The sequence below is a fragment of the Mobula birostris genome, chromosome 21, assembly GCF_030028105.1.
Source record: "Mobula birostris isolate sMobBir1 chromosome 21, sMobBir1.hap1, whole genome shotgun sequence".
NCBI classification, from domain to species: domain Eukaryota; kingdom Metazoa; phylum Chordata; class Chondrichthyes; order Myliobatiformes; family Myliobatidae; genus Mobula; species Mobula birostris.
The window spans coordinates 6,311,419-6,326,037 of NC_092390.1; the positions used below are offsets into that span (position 1 = coordinate 6,311,419).

The window sequence follows — 14,619 nt, forward strand, 5'->3', positions numbered from 1 at the left end:
CCTGGGATCCTGTTGGTACTGGACTAGCAAATATTCTGGACCATGGGATGTTACTCCTATTAACAGCCACACGTTTATTTTATTGTTTTACATGTTATGCAGTAGAATAATAAATTTTGCAGTGAACCTAGTGAGCTTAAAGGGAGTGAAAAATACAGAAATTCAGATTCAGGTTTGTTTATTTATCACATGTACATTGAAACATATGGTAATAAGTTCCATTTCTGCTGGGGGCAGCCACAAGTGTTGCATATGTTCTAGCACCAACATAGCATGCCTACCATGTTCAGCAGAACAACACAAGCAACAACAACAAAACAAAACAACAACAGAAGAACAAGCCCCTTCGTACCCTTCTACCCAGCCATTCACACACACAGGCAGGCCTCCAAACCCAGGACATACCACCTCTGGGTCCTTGGTCCCAGTCTCATAGATATCAGGTCTCCAACCTACATTCCATGGATTGGACATGCCAGCCCAGAGATTTTGACCTTCAGGCCTCGATCTCTAGATTCACCCACCGATCTCTGGATTTTGACCCCTGGCTTCAACCTCTGAGCCTCAACCACCAGACTTGCAAGGGCCTTGACCACTGACTGACCTACGCATGAATCCCATCCCAAAGAGGATCACCAGCCCTTATCCAGAGGGACTTCTGACCTTTGTCATTGACTAAAGGAATCATTGACCTTCAACCGCAGAGTGCTCAGACCTGCAGTCTGATTATCAGCTTCAGCCCCTGATTCTTCATTTACTGCCTCTAATTCCCTCTTATCCCTGTTCCAAACCCCAACTTGTCACCTAAATGCCTGCGCTGGACCCATAAACCATCCCTACAAACCTATTTTCCAGTTCTGAGCCATGACCAGAATTGAGATTGCAAAGGAAGCTAGAAAAGGCATGTAATAAGGGTAATGCCACGATTGTAATGGGAGACTTCAATATGAAAGGGGATTGGGAAAATCAGATTGGTGTCAGATCGCAAGAGAGGGAGCAGTGTGTCAGAGATCTGTGAGTGTCAGGGAGCAGGACTGAGTGCCATTGTTATTACAAAGGAAAAAGTGCTCGGCAAACTGAAAGGTCTTAAGGTGGATAAATCACCTGGACGAGAGGGACTACATCCCAGAGTTCTGGAAGGTGTTGCTGAAGAGATAGCAGATGAATTGCCTATGACCTTTCAAGAATCACTATGGTTCCGGAGGACAAAATAATTACAAATGTCACTCCACTCTTTAAGAAGGGAGGAAGGCAAAAGAAAAAAAATTATAGGCCAATTACCCTAAACTCAAGGGTTGGGAAAGTGTTGGAGTCCATTATTAACAATGAGGTTTCAAGGTACTTGGAGACTAATGGCAAAATAACTCAAAGTTACCCATGGTTTCTGTAAAGGGAAATCTTGCCTGACAAATCTGTTATTCTTTGAGGAAGTAACAAGCAGGGTGGACAAGGGAGAAGCAGTGGATGTCATTTACTTAAATTTTCAGGAGGCATGTGATAAGATGCCACACATGAGGCTGCTTAATAACATAAAATCCTATGGCATTACAGGAAATATACTGGCATGGATAGGGGAATGGCTGGCATGGCTGACAGGCGGGAAGTTTTATATAGGCATCCGTTAGTCTCATGAGACCATGGATTTGTGCCTTGGAAGGTTTCCAGGGTGCAGACCTGGGCAAGGTTGTATGGAAGACCAGCAGTTGCCCATGCTGCAAGTCTCCCCTCTTCACGCCACCGATGTGTCCAAGGGAAGGGCATTAAGACCCATACAGCTTGGCACCGGTGTCGTCACAGAGCAATGTGTGATTAAGTGCTTTGCTCAAGGACACAACACGCTGCCTCAGCTGAGGGTTGAACTAGCAACCTTCAGATCACTAGACCGACGCCTTAACCACTTGGCCACGTGCCAACAGGAATTAGTGATTAGGAATAAAGGGGGCCTTTTCTGATTGGCTGCCAGTGACTAGTGGTGTTTCTCAAGGGTTAGTATCGAGACCAATACTTTTCACATTGTTTGTCAACGATTTGAATAATGGAACTGATGGCTTTTTGGCAAAGTGTGCAGATTATACGAAGATAAGTGGAGGGTTAGGTAGTGGTGAGGAAGCACTGCGATTGCAGCAGAACTTAGACAAATTGGAAGAATGGACAAAAAAGTGGCAGATGGAATACAGTGTTGGAAAATGTACAATAATGCATTTTGGTAAAAGGAACAATAGTGTGGACTATTATCTAAATGGGGAGAAAATTCAGACATCAGAGGTGCAGAGGGACTTAGGAGTCCTTGTGCAAGACTCCCAGAAGGTTAATTTACAGGCTGAGTCTGTGGTAAGGAAGGCATTTATTTCAAGGGGAATAGAATATAAAAGCAAAGAGATAATGCTGAGGTTTCATAACACACTAGTCAGGCTGTATTTGGGAGTATTGCCAACAGTTTTAGGCCCCATATCTCAGAAAGGACATGCTGTCATTGGAGAGAATCCAGAGCAGGTTCACGAGGATGATTTTGGGAATAAAGGGTTTAACATATGAGGAGTATTTGGCAGCTTTGGGCCTGTACTCACTGGAATTTAGAAGAATGCAGGGGTATCTCATTGAAACCTACTGAATGTTGAAAGGATTAGATAGGGTGGATGTGGAGAGGATGTTTCCTATGGTGGGGGTATCCAGAACTAGATGGCACAGCCTCAAAATTGAGGGGCAGCCTTTTAGAACAGAGTTAAGGAAGAATTTTTTTTGCCAGACAGTAGTGAATCTGTGGAATGTCACAGACAGCTGTGGAGGCCAAGACCGTGGGTATTAAAGCGAAATTTTGATAAGTTTCCTGATTGATCAGGGCATCAAAGGTTATTGCAAGAAGGCAGGTGTATGGGGTTGAGTGGTACAGGTTTCCTCCACCATCCGAAGGTAGAGCGTTCCTATGAAACCGTAATGTGGTAAAGTGAAGAAGCAATTACCATTTATTTATATGGGAAAAATTTGTGAGCGTTCGCAGACCCAAACAAAACCTACCAAATTATGCCAAATAACACATAAAACCTAAAATAACAGTAACATATAGTAAAAGCAGGGATGATATGATAAACACACAGCCTATATAAAGTAGAAATACTTTTCTACAGTCATTGCCACACTATTCTCCATAGCGAAAATCTCACGCAAGCGCTCTCGGCAGAAACACTCTCTCCAGTAACCTTTAGCCTATGAAGCTGCCAAATCATACCAAATAACACATAAATATACACAGCCTATATAAAGTAGAAATAATGTATGTACAGTGTAGTATCATTTACCGGAATCGAGAAGACAGCGCCAAGCACTCTGATGATGGTGTGTTAGGCTGAGTCGTCGGAGATTGGGGTGGTGCAGTGATCTCCAACCTCCGGGCAGCGAACCGATACCAATACGCGAAGAATGCAGCGATAGCCGGGATGCACCCAGCACATCTTTAAGAAAAAAGCCAAAATAAACAAGCTAATTAATTAGGTGTCGCCCGGTACGTAAATGTTGGACCAGATCAGAGGCAACGCAATCAGCAATCGCCTCTGATCTGGGCCGACATTTACGTGCTGGGCGGCACCTAATTAATTAGCTTGTTTATTTCGGCTTTTTTTCTTAAAGATGTGTTGGATGCATCCCGGCTACCGCTGCATTCTCCATGGCAATATATCGGTCCGCAGCCCGGGGGTTGGGGTGGTGGGACACTGGGTTGTCATTTCATCGTCATCTGTTTCCATCAGGGCAGGCAGGTCATTTTCTGCTATGTCTGCCTGCCTCGATGTTGAAGGTCGAGGTTCGTCATCTGCTGTGGCTGATGTGGAAGGCTTGAAAAATGACAGTATGCTTGACTGCTTAGCCTCGGGCATTTTTCTACAGTTCTTTGTAAGCACTCAAACCATCTTGCAAATACGCCCTAAACCGATGTACCCTTTCAAAATGAAAGTCATACTTTTCTGCAATTATTGCAGTGAAAATCTCACGCAGTTGCTTCACGTTCAGTTCCTGGACAACTTCACTTTCGGTCTTGTTCGCTACTGCATTCGGTTTCGATTGTTATCCTTTCCTCTTCCAATTGCATCACCTCTTCATCTATCAGTTCTTGGTCATGGGATGGCAAAACCTCTTCAACATCCTCTTCATTAACTTCTACAAGCCAAACTCACTTTGTTCTTACTTCGTTCACCACGATCGAAATGCATAATTATGTCTAGTTTTACGCTAAGTGTAACATCCTTACAAGCTCTTTTAGGCTTTTCCGATACCTGAGAATTCATCTTGCTAACAGCCGCTCACAGGCACGTGTTTAAGCAATGCTGGCCTGAATACAGTTCCGGGGGAGGAACTTGGCTGCTCGAGGCACGCGCTGCCTTTTTTCGTAACAGTGAAAACACCTTCTGTTAGCAAAAACAGGTAACTAATGTAGATCTTTCGTAACAGTGAGGTTTCGTAAAGCGAACACTCGAAAAGTGGGGGACACCTGTATTGGGATCAGCCATGATGGCATGGCGGAGCAGACTTGAAGGACCGAATGGCGCAATTCTGCTCCTATGTCTTATGGTCTCATGGATCTCGACAGACCTCGAGGTTCAATACCATCATGAACAGGAGATACCATGGACAAAAGCTATGGGGTCAAGCTCCAGCTGCAAGCTGACTAAAACATCACAACAGTTGATTGGGAGTAGCAGTTTGCTAGTCATGGGACATTTGACAAATGAGAGGCTTTTAAAATTGAAATCAGAAGAGTCAGGAGCAGCATGTTCCTGTAAGAGTGAAGGGTAAGGCTAGGAATAGTAGGGACTTCGACAGATGAGGGAGATTGAAGCTTTTGTCACAGTAAAGAAGGAAGCAGATGTCAGGTATAGGCAGCTGAAATAAGTGATTCCCTTGAGGAATATAAAGGATGCAAGAGTACAATTAAGAAGGAAATCATGAGAGCTAAAAGACACCAGATGGCAAGTAAGATAAAGTAGGATCTAAAGGATTCTATAAATATATTAAGAGCAAAAGGGTAGCTAGGGAGGGAATAGGTCCCTTAAAGTGCAGTGTGGAACTCGTTGTGTGGAGACATGGAAAATAGAGGAGGTCTAACTGAAGACTTCTTGCCTATATTTACTGTGAAAAAGGACATGGCAGCTCATGAGTTGACCTACTTGGACTCTAGAGGGCTGGCTCACTTTCTGAACTAATGCATGAACCAGATGTTGTACAGTACATTAGGATTTCTGAACAATAGGATGACACATTATCAGAGTTTTACTGTATATGGTGCAACTGGGAGGAACAACGATGATAATATGATATATAAAATCTAAACACCTGGAGAAATAGGCTGACTTGGCAATCTTTCAAACAAAAAAAAACCATCCTGGTTAATAATTTACGTACAAGGTGAATGTGTCAATTTCTGGGTGCTTTCTAACTGCTGAAAATTAGAATCTGCACAGCTACCATCACATTCCAACATAAAGAAAAGTAAAAAATCTCACCTGTTTTAAGGAATCTATCGTCGACTGGTCATCTTGTGAAAGTTTAAGAGCAGTTGTCACTTTAGCTGAATTTGCAACGATCTCAGCATTTAGTTCTTTGCATTTTGACATCAAACGTTTCTCATTTTCATGGGATTTTTTAAGGGCTCGATGCAGCTTTTCATATTCAACACGAAATTTCTCAAGTCCCTTGTCTCCCATGAGATCATTAAGGACCTCTTGAAAGTCGTGCTCCAGTGCCTCAAAGGCATTATCCTCCTTCATCCCCTTCTCTGCCTGTTCCTGCAGAAGAGCAACAGGAAAGTACATTATCATTTTAGATTATTTATAAACACCCAGGATTCAAGCAGAAACAATTATCAGCATGTTCTCTCTTCATTATTATGTCCAGTAGTCTCTCGGAATGTATTTGCCATCTTTAGGAATTTATTGCGCAAACTTAACATCTATGGATGAAGAATTTCCATGATGTTGTAAATGCAGATAACCCTGGGAAAGAAGACTGGAAGAGCAACATAAAGCTCTTTGTTTAAATCAAACTGCCACAAGGAAGTCAGCTTATTTGATGTGCTCAAAAGATGCATCTATATCTTTGTTTTCTTCTATTATTTCAGAAATTTCACCATGTTGGGTATTTCTTAATGTTTTTCCTGATCTAGTTCACTTGGCAGTTGGCTGTCTCCAGTCTGCCAGCAACAAGAACTTATTTATATAACACCTTTCATTTTCTGTGGTAAATAAGTAGCATAAGGTGATAGGCTAGTCGCCTGCTTGTCTCCCAGGTAATTAGGTAAGAAACTGGAACTGGTTAACTGACTCAGATCTTGTGGTACCTGGGTATGTGTCTTTGAAACCTACTAAATCTGTCACAGAGTGTGAACTTAGGTGAGTGAGGTCCCAGGATGAATCAAGAGTAATAATGTGGCTTTATACTTAAAAGGATTAAATAAATTAGATAAGTTCAATAAATGAAGCATGTGGGAGCTGTTGGAAATCATTGTGTTCTGTGGAAATCATTGTATATTCATGCTGAATATACCTTCAGCGTGATCTGGGATAGAAGATGATAAGAGGCAAAGATAGAGTGGACAGCCAGTGCCGTTATCTTAGGGTGGAAATGGCTTCTTCAGAGGGCATAATTTTAAGGTGATTAGAGGAAAGTAGCCTCCAAGAGGATCACAAACTTGTCATGAGATTTGGAGCCTTGCATGCCTCAATGACCCAGAGAGCTAAGTTGGCTGGAGTCAGGGCTTTATGCTTTGGCTATTGGTAGGGTCACCCATGCCAAACAGGTCAGATGACACCAGAAATTGAAGAGAGGATGGGAAAACTGACTACAGTACCACGGCACAGGATGTTATTCAAGTTAAAGAAATGAAAAGAGATGTAACAGGGATTCGGGTACAGAATAGTCTGTGAGATACAGTATATCCTAGTTTTGATAACAATACGCTTGAGTCTCGACTATGCTCTAGAGTGCCGGATGGCAAGTTGATCAAAGAGTCATTTAAGACGTGAGGATGATGTACTATGTTGGCATCTGCAGGCTGTCCCCAGGCTGGTCCACTTCATCTTCCTCCATCACTGATATTCCATTTGGAAGTCACTTGAATTCTAGAATTTAACACAAGCATCGCTGGCAGAAGCCCTCAAGCATGTTAATGTAGTATCAGTAAATGAGTATCAGTGGAGAGCAGAAAAGCCTATAAGCCCAGACCATCACTGATGCATTGTAGGTTGAAGGGGGAACCACCATTATTACTGGTTCAGTGCTGGACTTATTCATGAATATCCTTGGTGATGAGCGTGTAGATTGACAGTACTCTCCTCCAACATGTGGGGAATAAATGAAGATGATGCTATCTGTTTTACTGTCGTGTCTGATTATGGAAGAGTTAGAATCAAAATATTATGTGAGAACATGGTAAGCTGGTACCTGGACAAGGTACATTGAAAATGAAGTATTTAGCACGCCCTGAATCATTGCTGAGCTCTTGAGAGAGATTTCATTCAGATGTAAAAGAAATCTCTGGCATGTGACATCTGACTCCAGATAAGAAAGATTTCTTTCAGAAGTAGAAGAAATAACTGATACTTGACACCTGGCTCTAGATAAGGCAGAGTTCAATGCCAAGACCAGAAATTTGTAAGGATGTACCAGTGTTCTGTGCTGATCAACTGAATTCTTTCATAACACACAGCAACAGAGCTGCTGTGCAACTATGTTAATCTTTGGCTCTTGTTCTCCTAAATCTGAAATATTAGACTCAGGAAGTGCATACACTCTATAGCAAAACTCTTTGAAGTATAAAGTATAAATAATAGTAGCTAACTAAAGAAAAAAAATATACACACACACACACACACACACACACATATATATATAAATATATATAGTCTTTAGACACTACAATGTGCTTAGAGCAAACAGTTTAGATAGAGTCAATTGCGTGTACTTGTGTTATCCTGCTGTAACACCTGCGTAGCACTTGTCTTATCTCATGTGACTGGTCACCGCACTCCTTATGAGAAAAATCAAATTACATAGCACTACACTAGGTGCTAGTAAGCCATCAGAAGCTCTAGGTAGCGGAAGAAGCATTTGTCTTATCTCATGTGACCGGTCACCACACTCCTTATGAGAAAAATCAAATTACATAGCACTACACTAGGTGCTAGTAAGCCAACACATAGCGGAAGGAGGCAGTGAACAGAAAACACACATTTCTGGAAGAAAGTTTTGTTTATATATAAAAAAAATATACAAAATATTGACATGAGTAAGAACAATTCAAAATTCCAACATTCTGTTAGGTTCAAAATCTCAGGTATCAACAAAAACCAAGTTCTTGTTTAGTTAGAATCAGTGATATTCATTAGAATAACCTTTGTTGTTCCAATTTCACTAACTAACTAGATCTAGTGTTAGTCCCTATTTAAAGGTTTACCGACTAACTTTTCCCCTTTTTCCCCTAGTTAGTTAAAAAAAACTAATTGAATTCCTATTCTTAAGTATTATGGCTAAATTCAATTTCACTTCCAGTCAGTCTGTCTACAAACTGAAATTCAAATTCAAAAATTATACATCAATGCAGCTCCTTTCATAACAATTCTCCAACATCACAACTTTTAAACAAAGTAAATCTCATTCAGTAACTAATCAAAATCTTTGCAAAGATAATCAGTTCTTGCAGAAAATCAAATTCAGATCCTTCAAATGAAAATAAGCTTGTACATGCGACGGTATTAAATGAAACATTTTGTTCCCACACTGGGTCTTTATCTTGGGTGGCTCGCCAGCTTGTATTTTGTTTTCTTGGATGAAATAGTTGATCGTCCACAGAAAGTAGATTCACAATACTTACACAAAAAAAAACCTGACCAAATCCCTTGGTATGATTAACAGAACTAATTCCTGGTTTCACGGTAGAGATCTTGGACACTCGCCTCTGCCAATATTGTCTTGTTACAGCTGCTGCTTGTTATAGCTGTAGCTTCAACAGAACTTTCATCGCTATCATCACTCCACCAGGGGTTTCTCCTTGCGGGTTTCAAGAAAATAGAGATACACACTACTAATTCCACTTTTAACAGTTTTATATCTTTAGTTTCTAATAGTTTGCTGCGTTTCTCTCGCTTACCCACATTGCGTCAGCCATGCCTCATTCTTGCTTCATTTTTTCCTTCCAAATTCTTTTTTTTTTAATTCAGTGAACCTTGTTTTCATCCCCGCACAGGTGGAGCTGTTTAACATGACATCTTTGGGTTTAATTAAGCCAGGTTACACCCTCCCACTTTGAATTTACGCAAGTCCCTTTGCACACTGCTACAGGTTGAGCTGTAGTGGGTTTGGGATGTTCAACATTTGTGAAATCTGGAAAAGGCCCTACAATTGCTGAATGCAGAGCTTGGAAAAGGGACTGAACTATTGCCACCGTAGCATTTCCTAGCTCAGGATATGTTAGAGTTCTAGGTTTTTCTCTGTGTCTAAAAGACCTTCTGAGTTCAAGCTTTTCTTTGTGAGAGTTTTCATTTATCGTATCTTTTCTAGTCAACACTTCATCCCGTTTCTCCTTTTCTTGTCGAATCTCAGATTGACGAAATTTCAAGATTTCTTTCATCAGGTAGGACACACCGAATCAGAATCAGAATCAGGTTTATTATCACTAGTGTGTGACATGAAATTTGTTAACTTAGCAGCAGCAGTTCAATGCAATACATAATCTAACAGCGAGAGAAAAAAAAATAATAAATAAAGTAAAACATAATAATAAATAAACAATTAAATCAATTACGTATATTGAATAGATTTTTTTTAATTGTACAAAAACAGAAATACTGTATATTAAAAAAAGAGTGAGGTAATGTCCAAAGCTTCAATGTCCATTTAGGAATTGGATGGCAGAGGGGAAGAAGCTGTTCCTGAATCACTTCAGGCTTTTGTATCTCCTACCTAATGGTAACAGTGAGAAAAGGGCATGCCCTGGGTGCTGGAGGTCCTTAATAATGGATGCTGCCTTTCTGAGACACTGCTCCCTAAAGACGTCCTGGATACTTTGCAGGCTAGTGCCCAAGATGGAGCTGACTAGATTTACAACCTTCTGCAGCTTCTTTCGATCCTGTGCAGTAGCCCCTCCATACCAGACAGTGATGCAGCCTGTCAGAACGCTCTTCACAGTACAACAATAGCAGTTTTTGACTGTATTTATTGACATGCCAAACCTCTTCAAACTCCTGCTAAAGTATAGCCACTGTCTTGCCTTCTTTATAACTACATTGACATGTTGGGACCAGGTTAGAGATCTTGACACCCAGGAACTTGAAACTGCTCACTCTCTCCACTTCTGATCCCTCTATGAGGATTGTTATGTGTTCCTTCATCTTACTCTTCCTGAAGTCCACAATCAGCTATTTCATATTACTGACGTTGAGTGCCAGGTTGTTGCTGCAGCACCATTCCACTAGCTGGCATATCTCACTGCTGTACGCCTTCTCGTCACCACCTGAAATTCTACCAACAATGGTTGCATTGTCAGCAAATTTGTAGATGGTATTTGAGCTATGCCTAGCCACACAGTCCTGTGTATACAGAGAGAAGAGCACGCAGCCCTGAGGTGCACCAGTGTTAATTGTCAGCGAGGAGGATTTGTTATCACCAATCCGCCCAGACTGTGGTCTTCTGGTTTGGAAGTCGAGGATCCAATTGCAAAGGGAGGTACAGAGGATCAGGTTTTGCAACTTCTCAATCAGGATTGTGGGAATGATGGTATTAAATGCTGAGCTATAGTCAACGAATAGCATCCTGACATTTCCTCAGTTATTGTTTCTTCCACTGGGTTTTTCTTCAGGACTGACAGGCAAGTTATTTTCTACAGTGGATTCCTCTACATCAGGTGAGTAACTTGCATTTCTCTGGGATTCCAGCACTGGGTCTGACACTGGAGTGTTTGCAAGTGGCTGGTTTGGGCTTGGGTTGGAGACTACAATTCATCTGTGTAACTGTTTACAAGTTTCTCAGCTTTTAGAAGGTTCATCTACAATGTCAAGTCTTGGTCTGAGGTAATAAACCTCATCCTCAACCTCTTCAGAGTCAATTGGATTTTCTTCCTCTTCAACAGACTGTTCATTCTTAATACTCCTGCGAGTTGTGTACTTGTGAACAGGGACAGGAGAAAATTGTTCATTGTCTTCAGAAGGCAAAATTGCACAAGAGAGCAATAGATCCTTATGTAATGTTCATATGGGCCCAGACTGGTTTTCAGGATGTACCTTGTAGGCAGGCAGATCACCAGCTTGGCTCACCACTACATAGACTATTTCTTCCACTTATCGGCAAGTTTGTTTTTACCTCGTAGGTGCACATTCCATACTAGCACTCGGTCTTCTTCTTTCAACTCTGAAGCTGTCATATGTTTATCATCTCTGGTCTTGTTTCATTCTGCCAATGGTGAGTTAGAAACCATAGAAAAACTACAGCACAGAAACAGGCCTTTTGGCCCTTCTTGGCTGTGCCGAACCATTTTCTGCCTAGTCCCACTGACCTGCTCAAGGACCATATCCCTCCATACACCTCTCATCTATGTATCTGTCCAATTTATTCTTAAATGTTAAAAAAGAACCCGCATTTACCACCTCGTCTGGCAGCTCATTCCATACTCCCACCACTCTCCCCCTAATGTTCCCTTTAAACTTTTCCCCCTTCACCCTTAACCCATGTCCTCTGGTTTTCTTCTCCCCTTGTCTCAGTGGAAAAAGCCTGTTTGCATTCACTCTATCTATACCCATCATAATTTTATATACCTCTATCAAATCTCCCCTCATTCTTCTATGCTCCAGGGAATAAAGTCCTAACCTATTCAACCTTTCTTTGTAACTGAGTTTCTCAAGTCCCGGCAACATCTTTGTAAACCTTCTCTGCGCTCTTTCAACCTTATTTATATCCTTCCTGTAATTTGGTGACCAAAACTGAACACAATACTCCAGATTCGGCCTCACCAATGCCTTATACAACCTCATCAGAACATTCCAGCTCTTATACTCAATACTTCGATTAATAAAGGCCAATGTACCAAAAACCCTCTTTACGACCCTATCTACCTGTGACGCTACTTTTAGGGAATTTCGTATCTGTATTCCCAGATCCCTCTGTTCTACTGCACTCCTCAGTGCCTTACCATTAACCCTGTATGTTCTACCTTGGTTTGTCCTTCCAACGTGCAATACCTCACACTTGTCTGTATTAAACTCCATCTGCCATTTTTCAGCCCATTTTTCCAGCTGGTCCAAGTCCCTCTGCAGGCTCTGAAAACCTTCCTCACTGTCTACTACATCTCCAATCTTTGTATCATCAGCAAATTTGCTGATCCAATTTACCACATTATCATCCAGATCATTGATATAGATGACAAATAACAATGGACCCAGCACTGATCCCTGTGGCACACCACTAGTCTCAGACCTCCACTCAGAGAAGCAATTCTCTCCTACCACTCTTTGGCTTCTTCCATTGAGCCAATGTCTAATCCAACTTACCACCTCTCCATGTGTACCTAGCGACTGAATTTTCCTAATTAACCTCCCATGCGGGACCTTGTCAAAGGCCTTACTGAAGTCCATGTAGACAATATCCACTGCCTTCCCTTCATCCACTTTCCTGGTAACCTCCTTGAAAAACTCCAATAGATTGGTCAAACATGACCTACCACGCACAAAGCCATGTTGACTCTCCCTAGTAAGTCCCTGTCTATCCAAATGCTTGTAGATTCTGTCTCTTAGTACCCCCTCCAGTAACTTAACTACTACCAACGTTAAACTCACCGGCCTATAATTTCTCGGATTACTTTTTGATCCTTTTTTAAACAACGGAACAACATGAGCCACTCTCCAATCCTCCAGCACCTCACCTGTAGACAGCGACATTTTAAATATTTCTGCCAGAGCCCCTGCAATTTCAACACTAGTCTCCTTCAAGGTCCGAGGGAACACCCTGTCAGGTCCCAGGGATTTGTCCACTTTAATTTTCCTCAAGACAGCAAGCACCTCCTCCTTTTCAATCTGTACAGTTTCCATGATCTCACTACCTGTTTCCCTTAATTCCATAGACTTCATGCCAGTTTCCTTAGTAAATACAGACACAAAAAACCTATTTAAGATCTCCCCCATTTCCTTTGGTTTCGCACATAGCCGACCATTCTGATCTTCAAGAGGACCAATTTTATCCCTTACAATCTTTTTGCTCTTAATATACCTGTAAAAGCTCTTTGGATTATCCTTCACTTTGACTGCCAAGGCAACCTTATATCTTCTTTAAGTTCCTTGTAGCTATCTTGAAGTTTTCCTCAAGATGAGATTTCAAATTTTGTACATACCAAGACTGTGACGTACCATATTTATTCTTTAAGGGTAGTCCGATAGCTAAGTCAACTGGAAGTCTGGGTTGTCTTCCAAACGTTAATTCATACAGACTAAAGCCAGTCGTCTCGTTCCTAGTACAACTATAAGCATGGACTAGGGGTTTCACAGGTACTTGCCAGCGCCTTTTATCTTTCATAACATAGTCAAGAGGGTCCTGTTAAACCTTTCCTCAAGATTTCTTCTGGGATGACATGGGGTGTAGTTCTGACTTTTTGAATTCCAACTATCTCACACAGTTCTTTAATCAAGTGGGATTCAAAGTTGTGCCCTCTATCGCTGTGTAGGTGCTCAGAATAACCATAATGTGAGATGAAATGATCCCATAGGCACTTACGTGTAGGAATAGCCAAAGCATATTTAGTGAAATGATCAGTATTACTAATATATCTTTCGTGTTATTTTGATTGGGTTCTAATGTAAGAAAGTCCATACAGACCAGCTGCAAGGGTCAAATACTCACAACGAAGCAGCTTTCTCAGGCAAGGTCTTTCTTCTTATGCATCGACCGCATGTTTTAATTGTGTGTTCCACAGCAGCAGCCATCTTGGGCCAATAGAATCGGTTTCTGACTAAGTCCAGGGTACAGTCAATACCCATATGATCAAAGTCATCTTGAAAACTTTTTAACTACCTCAGATTGAAACTTTTCAGGTAAAACAAGCTGGTATGTTGTTTGATCTCTGGTTAATCTTTTCCTGCAGAGAATTACATCTTTTAGCTCTAGACGATCCCATTCTTTGAGAAGGTAGGGGAGTCTGGGGATTGTGTTTCTCACAGAAGGGGATGGTTTTTCTCCAATTTCCATCTGCTTGCTGACTTCCCTAATACAAGGATCTGCTAACTAGGAGTCTGTAATCTCAGCATCAGAGAGATGAGAAATGACTGGTAATCCCCCACACTGATCTTCTTGTGCGTAACTGTCTGGTATAGCACTTGAATACATCGCTAAGGATCGAACCTACGCAATGGCAGGTTCTGTTTGTTGGATAAGACGACTCACACATACAGCTTGCACAACATCAGTGCTAACTTCAACCACATCACCTGAGTCCAATGGATGACTTTCAGTAAACTTCCAAGATGTGTTCCCGCTCTTTCTGGGACCTTGTTTCACCGAGCAACATCTTGGAGGTTTTGGGACATGCTTTATCAACGTCAGTCCCTGTTTGTCCCACAACAGGAACTGCTTCTACATTTAAAATGAGGCTTAAGT

The 14,619-nt window shown here is 41.5% G+C and overlaps 1 protein-coding gene across 7 annotated transcripts in view; it reads right to left on the reverse strand.

The window, feature by feature from the left end:
- The window catches only part of cfap58 (cilia and flagella associated protein 58), a 292,411-nt gene that overhangs the window by 238,773 nt on the left and 39,019 nt on the right, over positions 1-14,619 (reverse strand). For all 7 annotated transcript variants that reach the window (XM_072239675.1, XM_072239678.1, XM_072239679.1 and 4 more), the window contains one exon: positions 5,493-5,774. In XM_072239675.1, the coding sequence (XP_072095776.1) occupies positions 5,493-5,774 (282 nt within the window). The remainder of the gene's footprint in view (positions 1-5,492; positions 5,775-14,619) is intronic.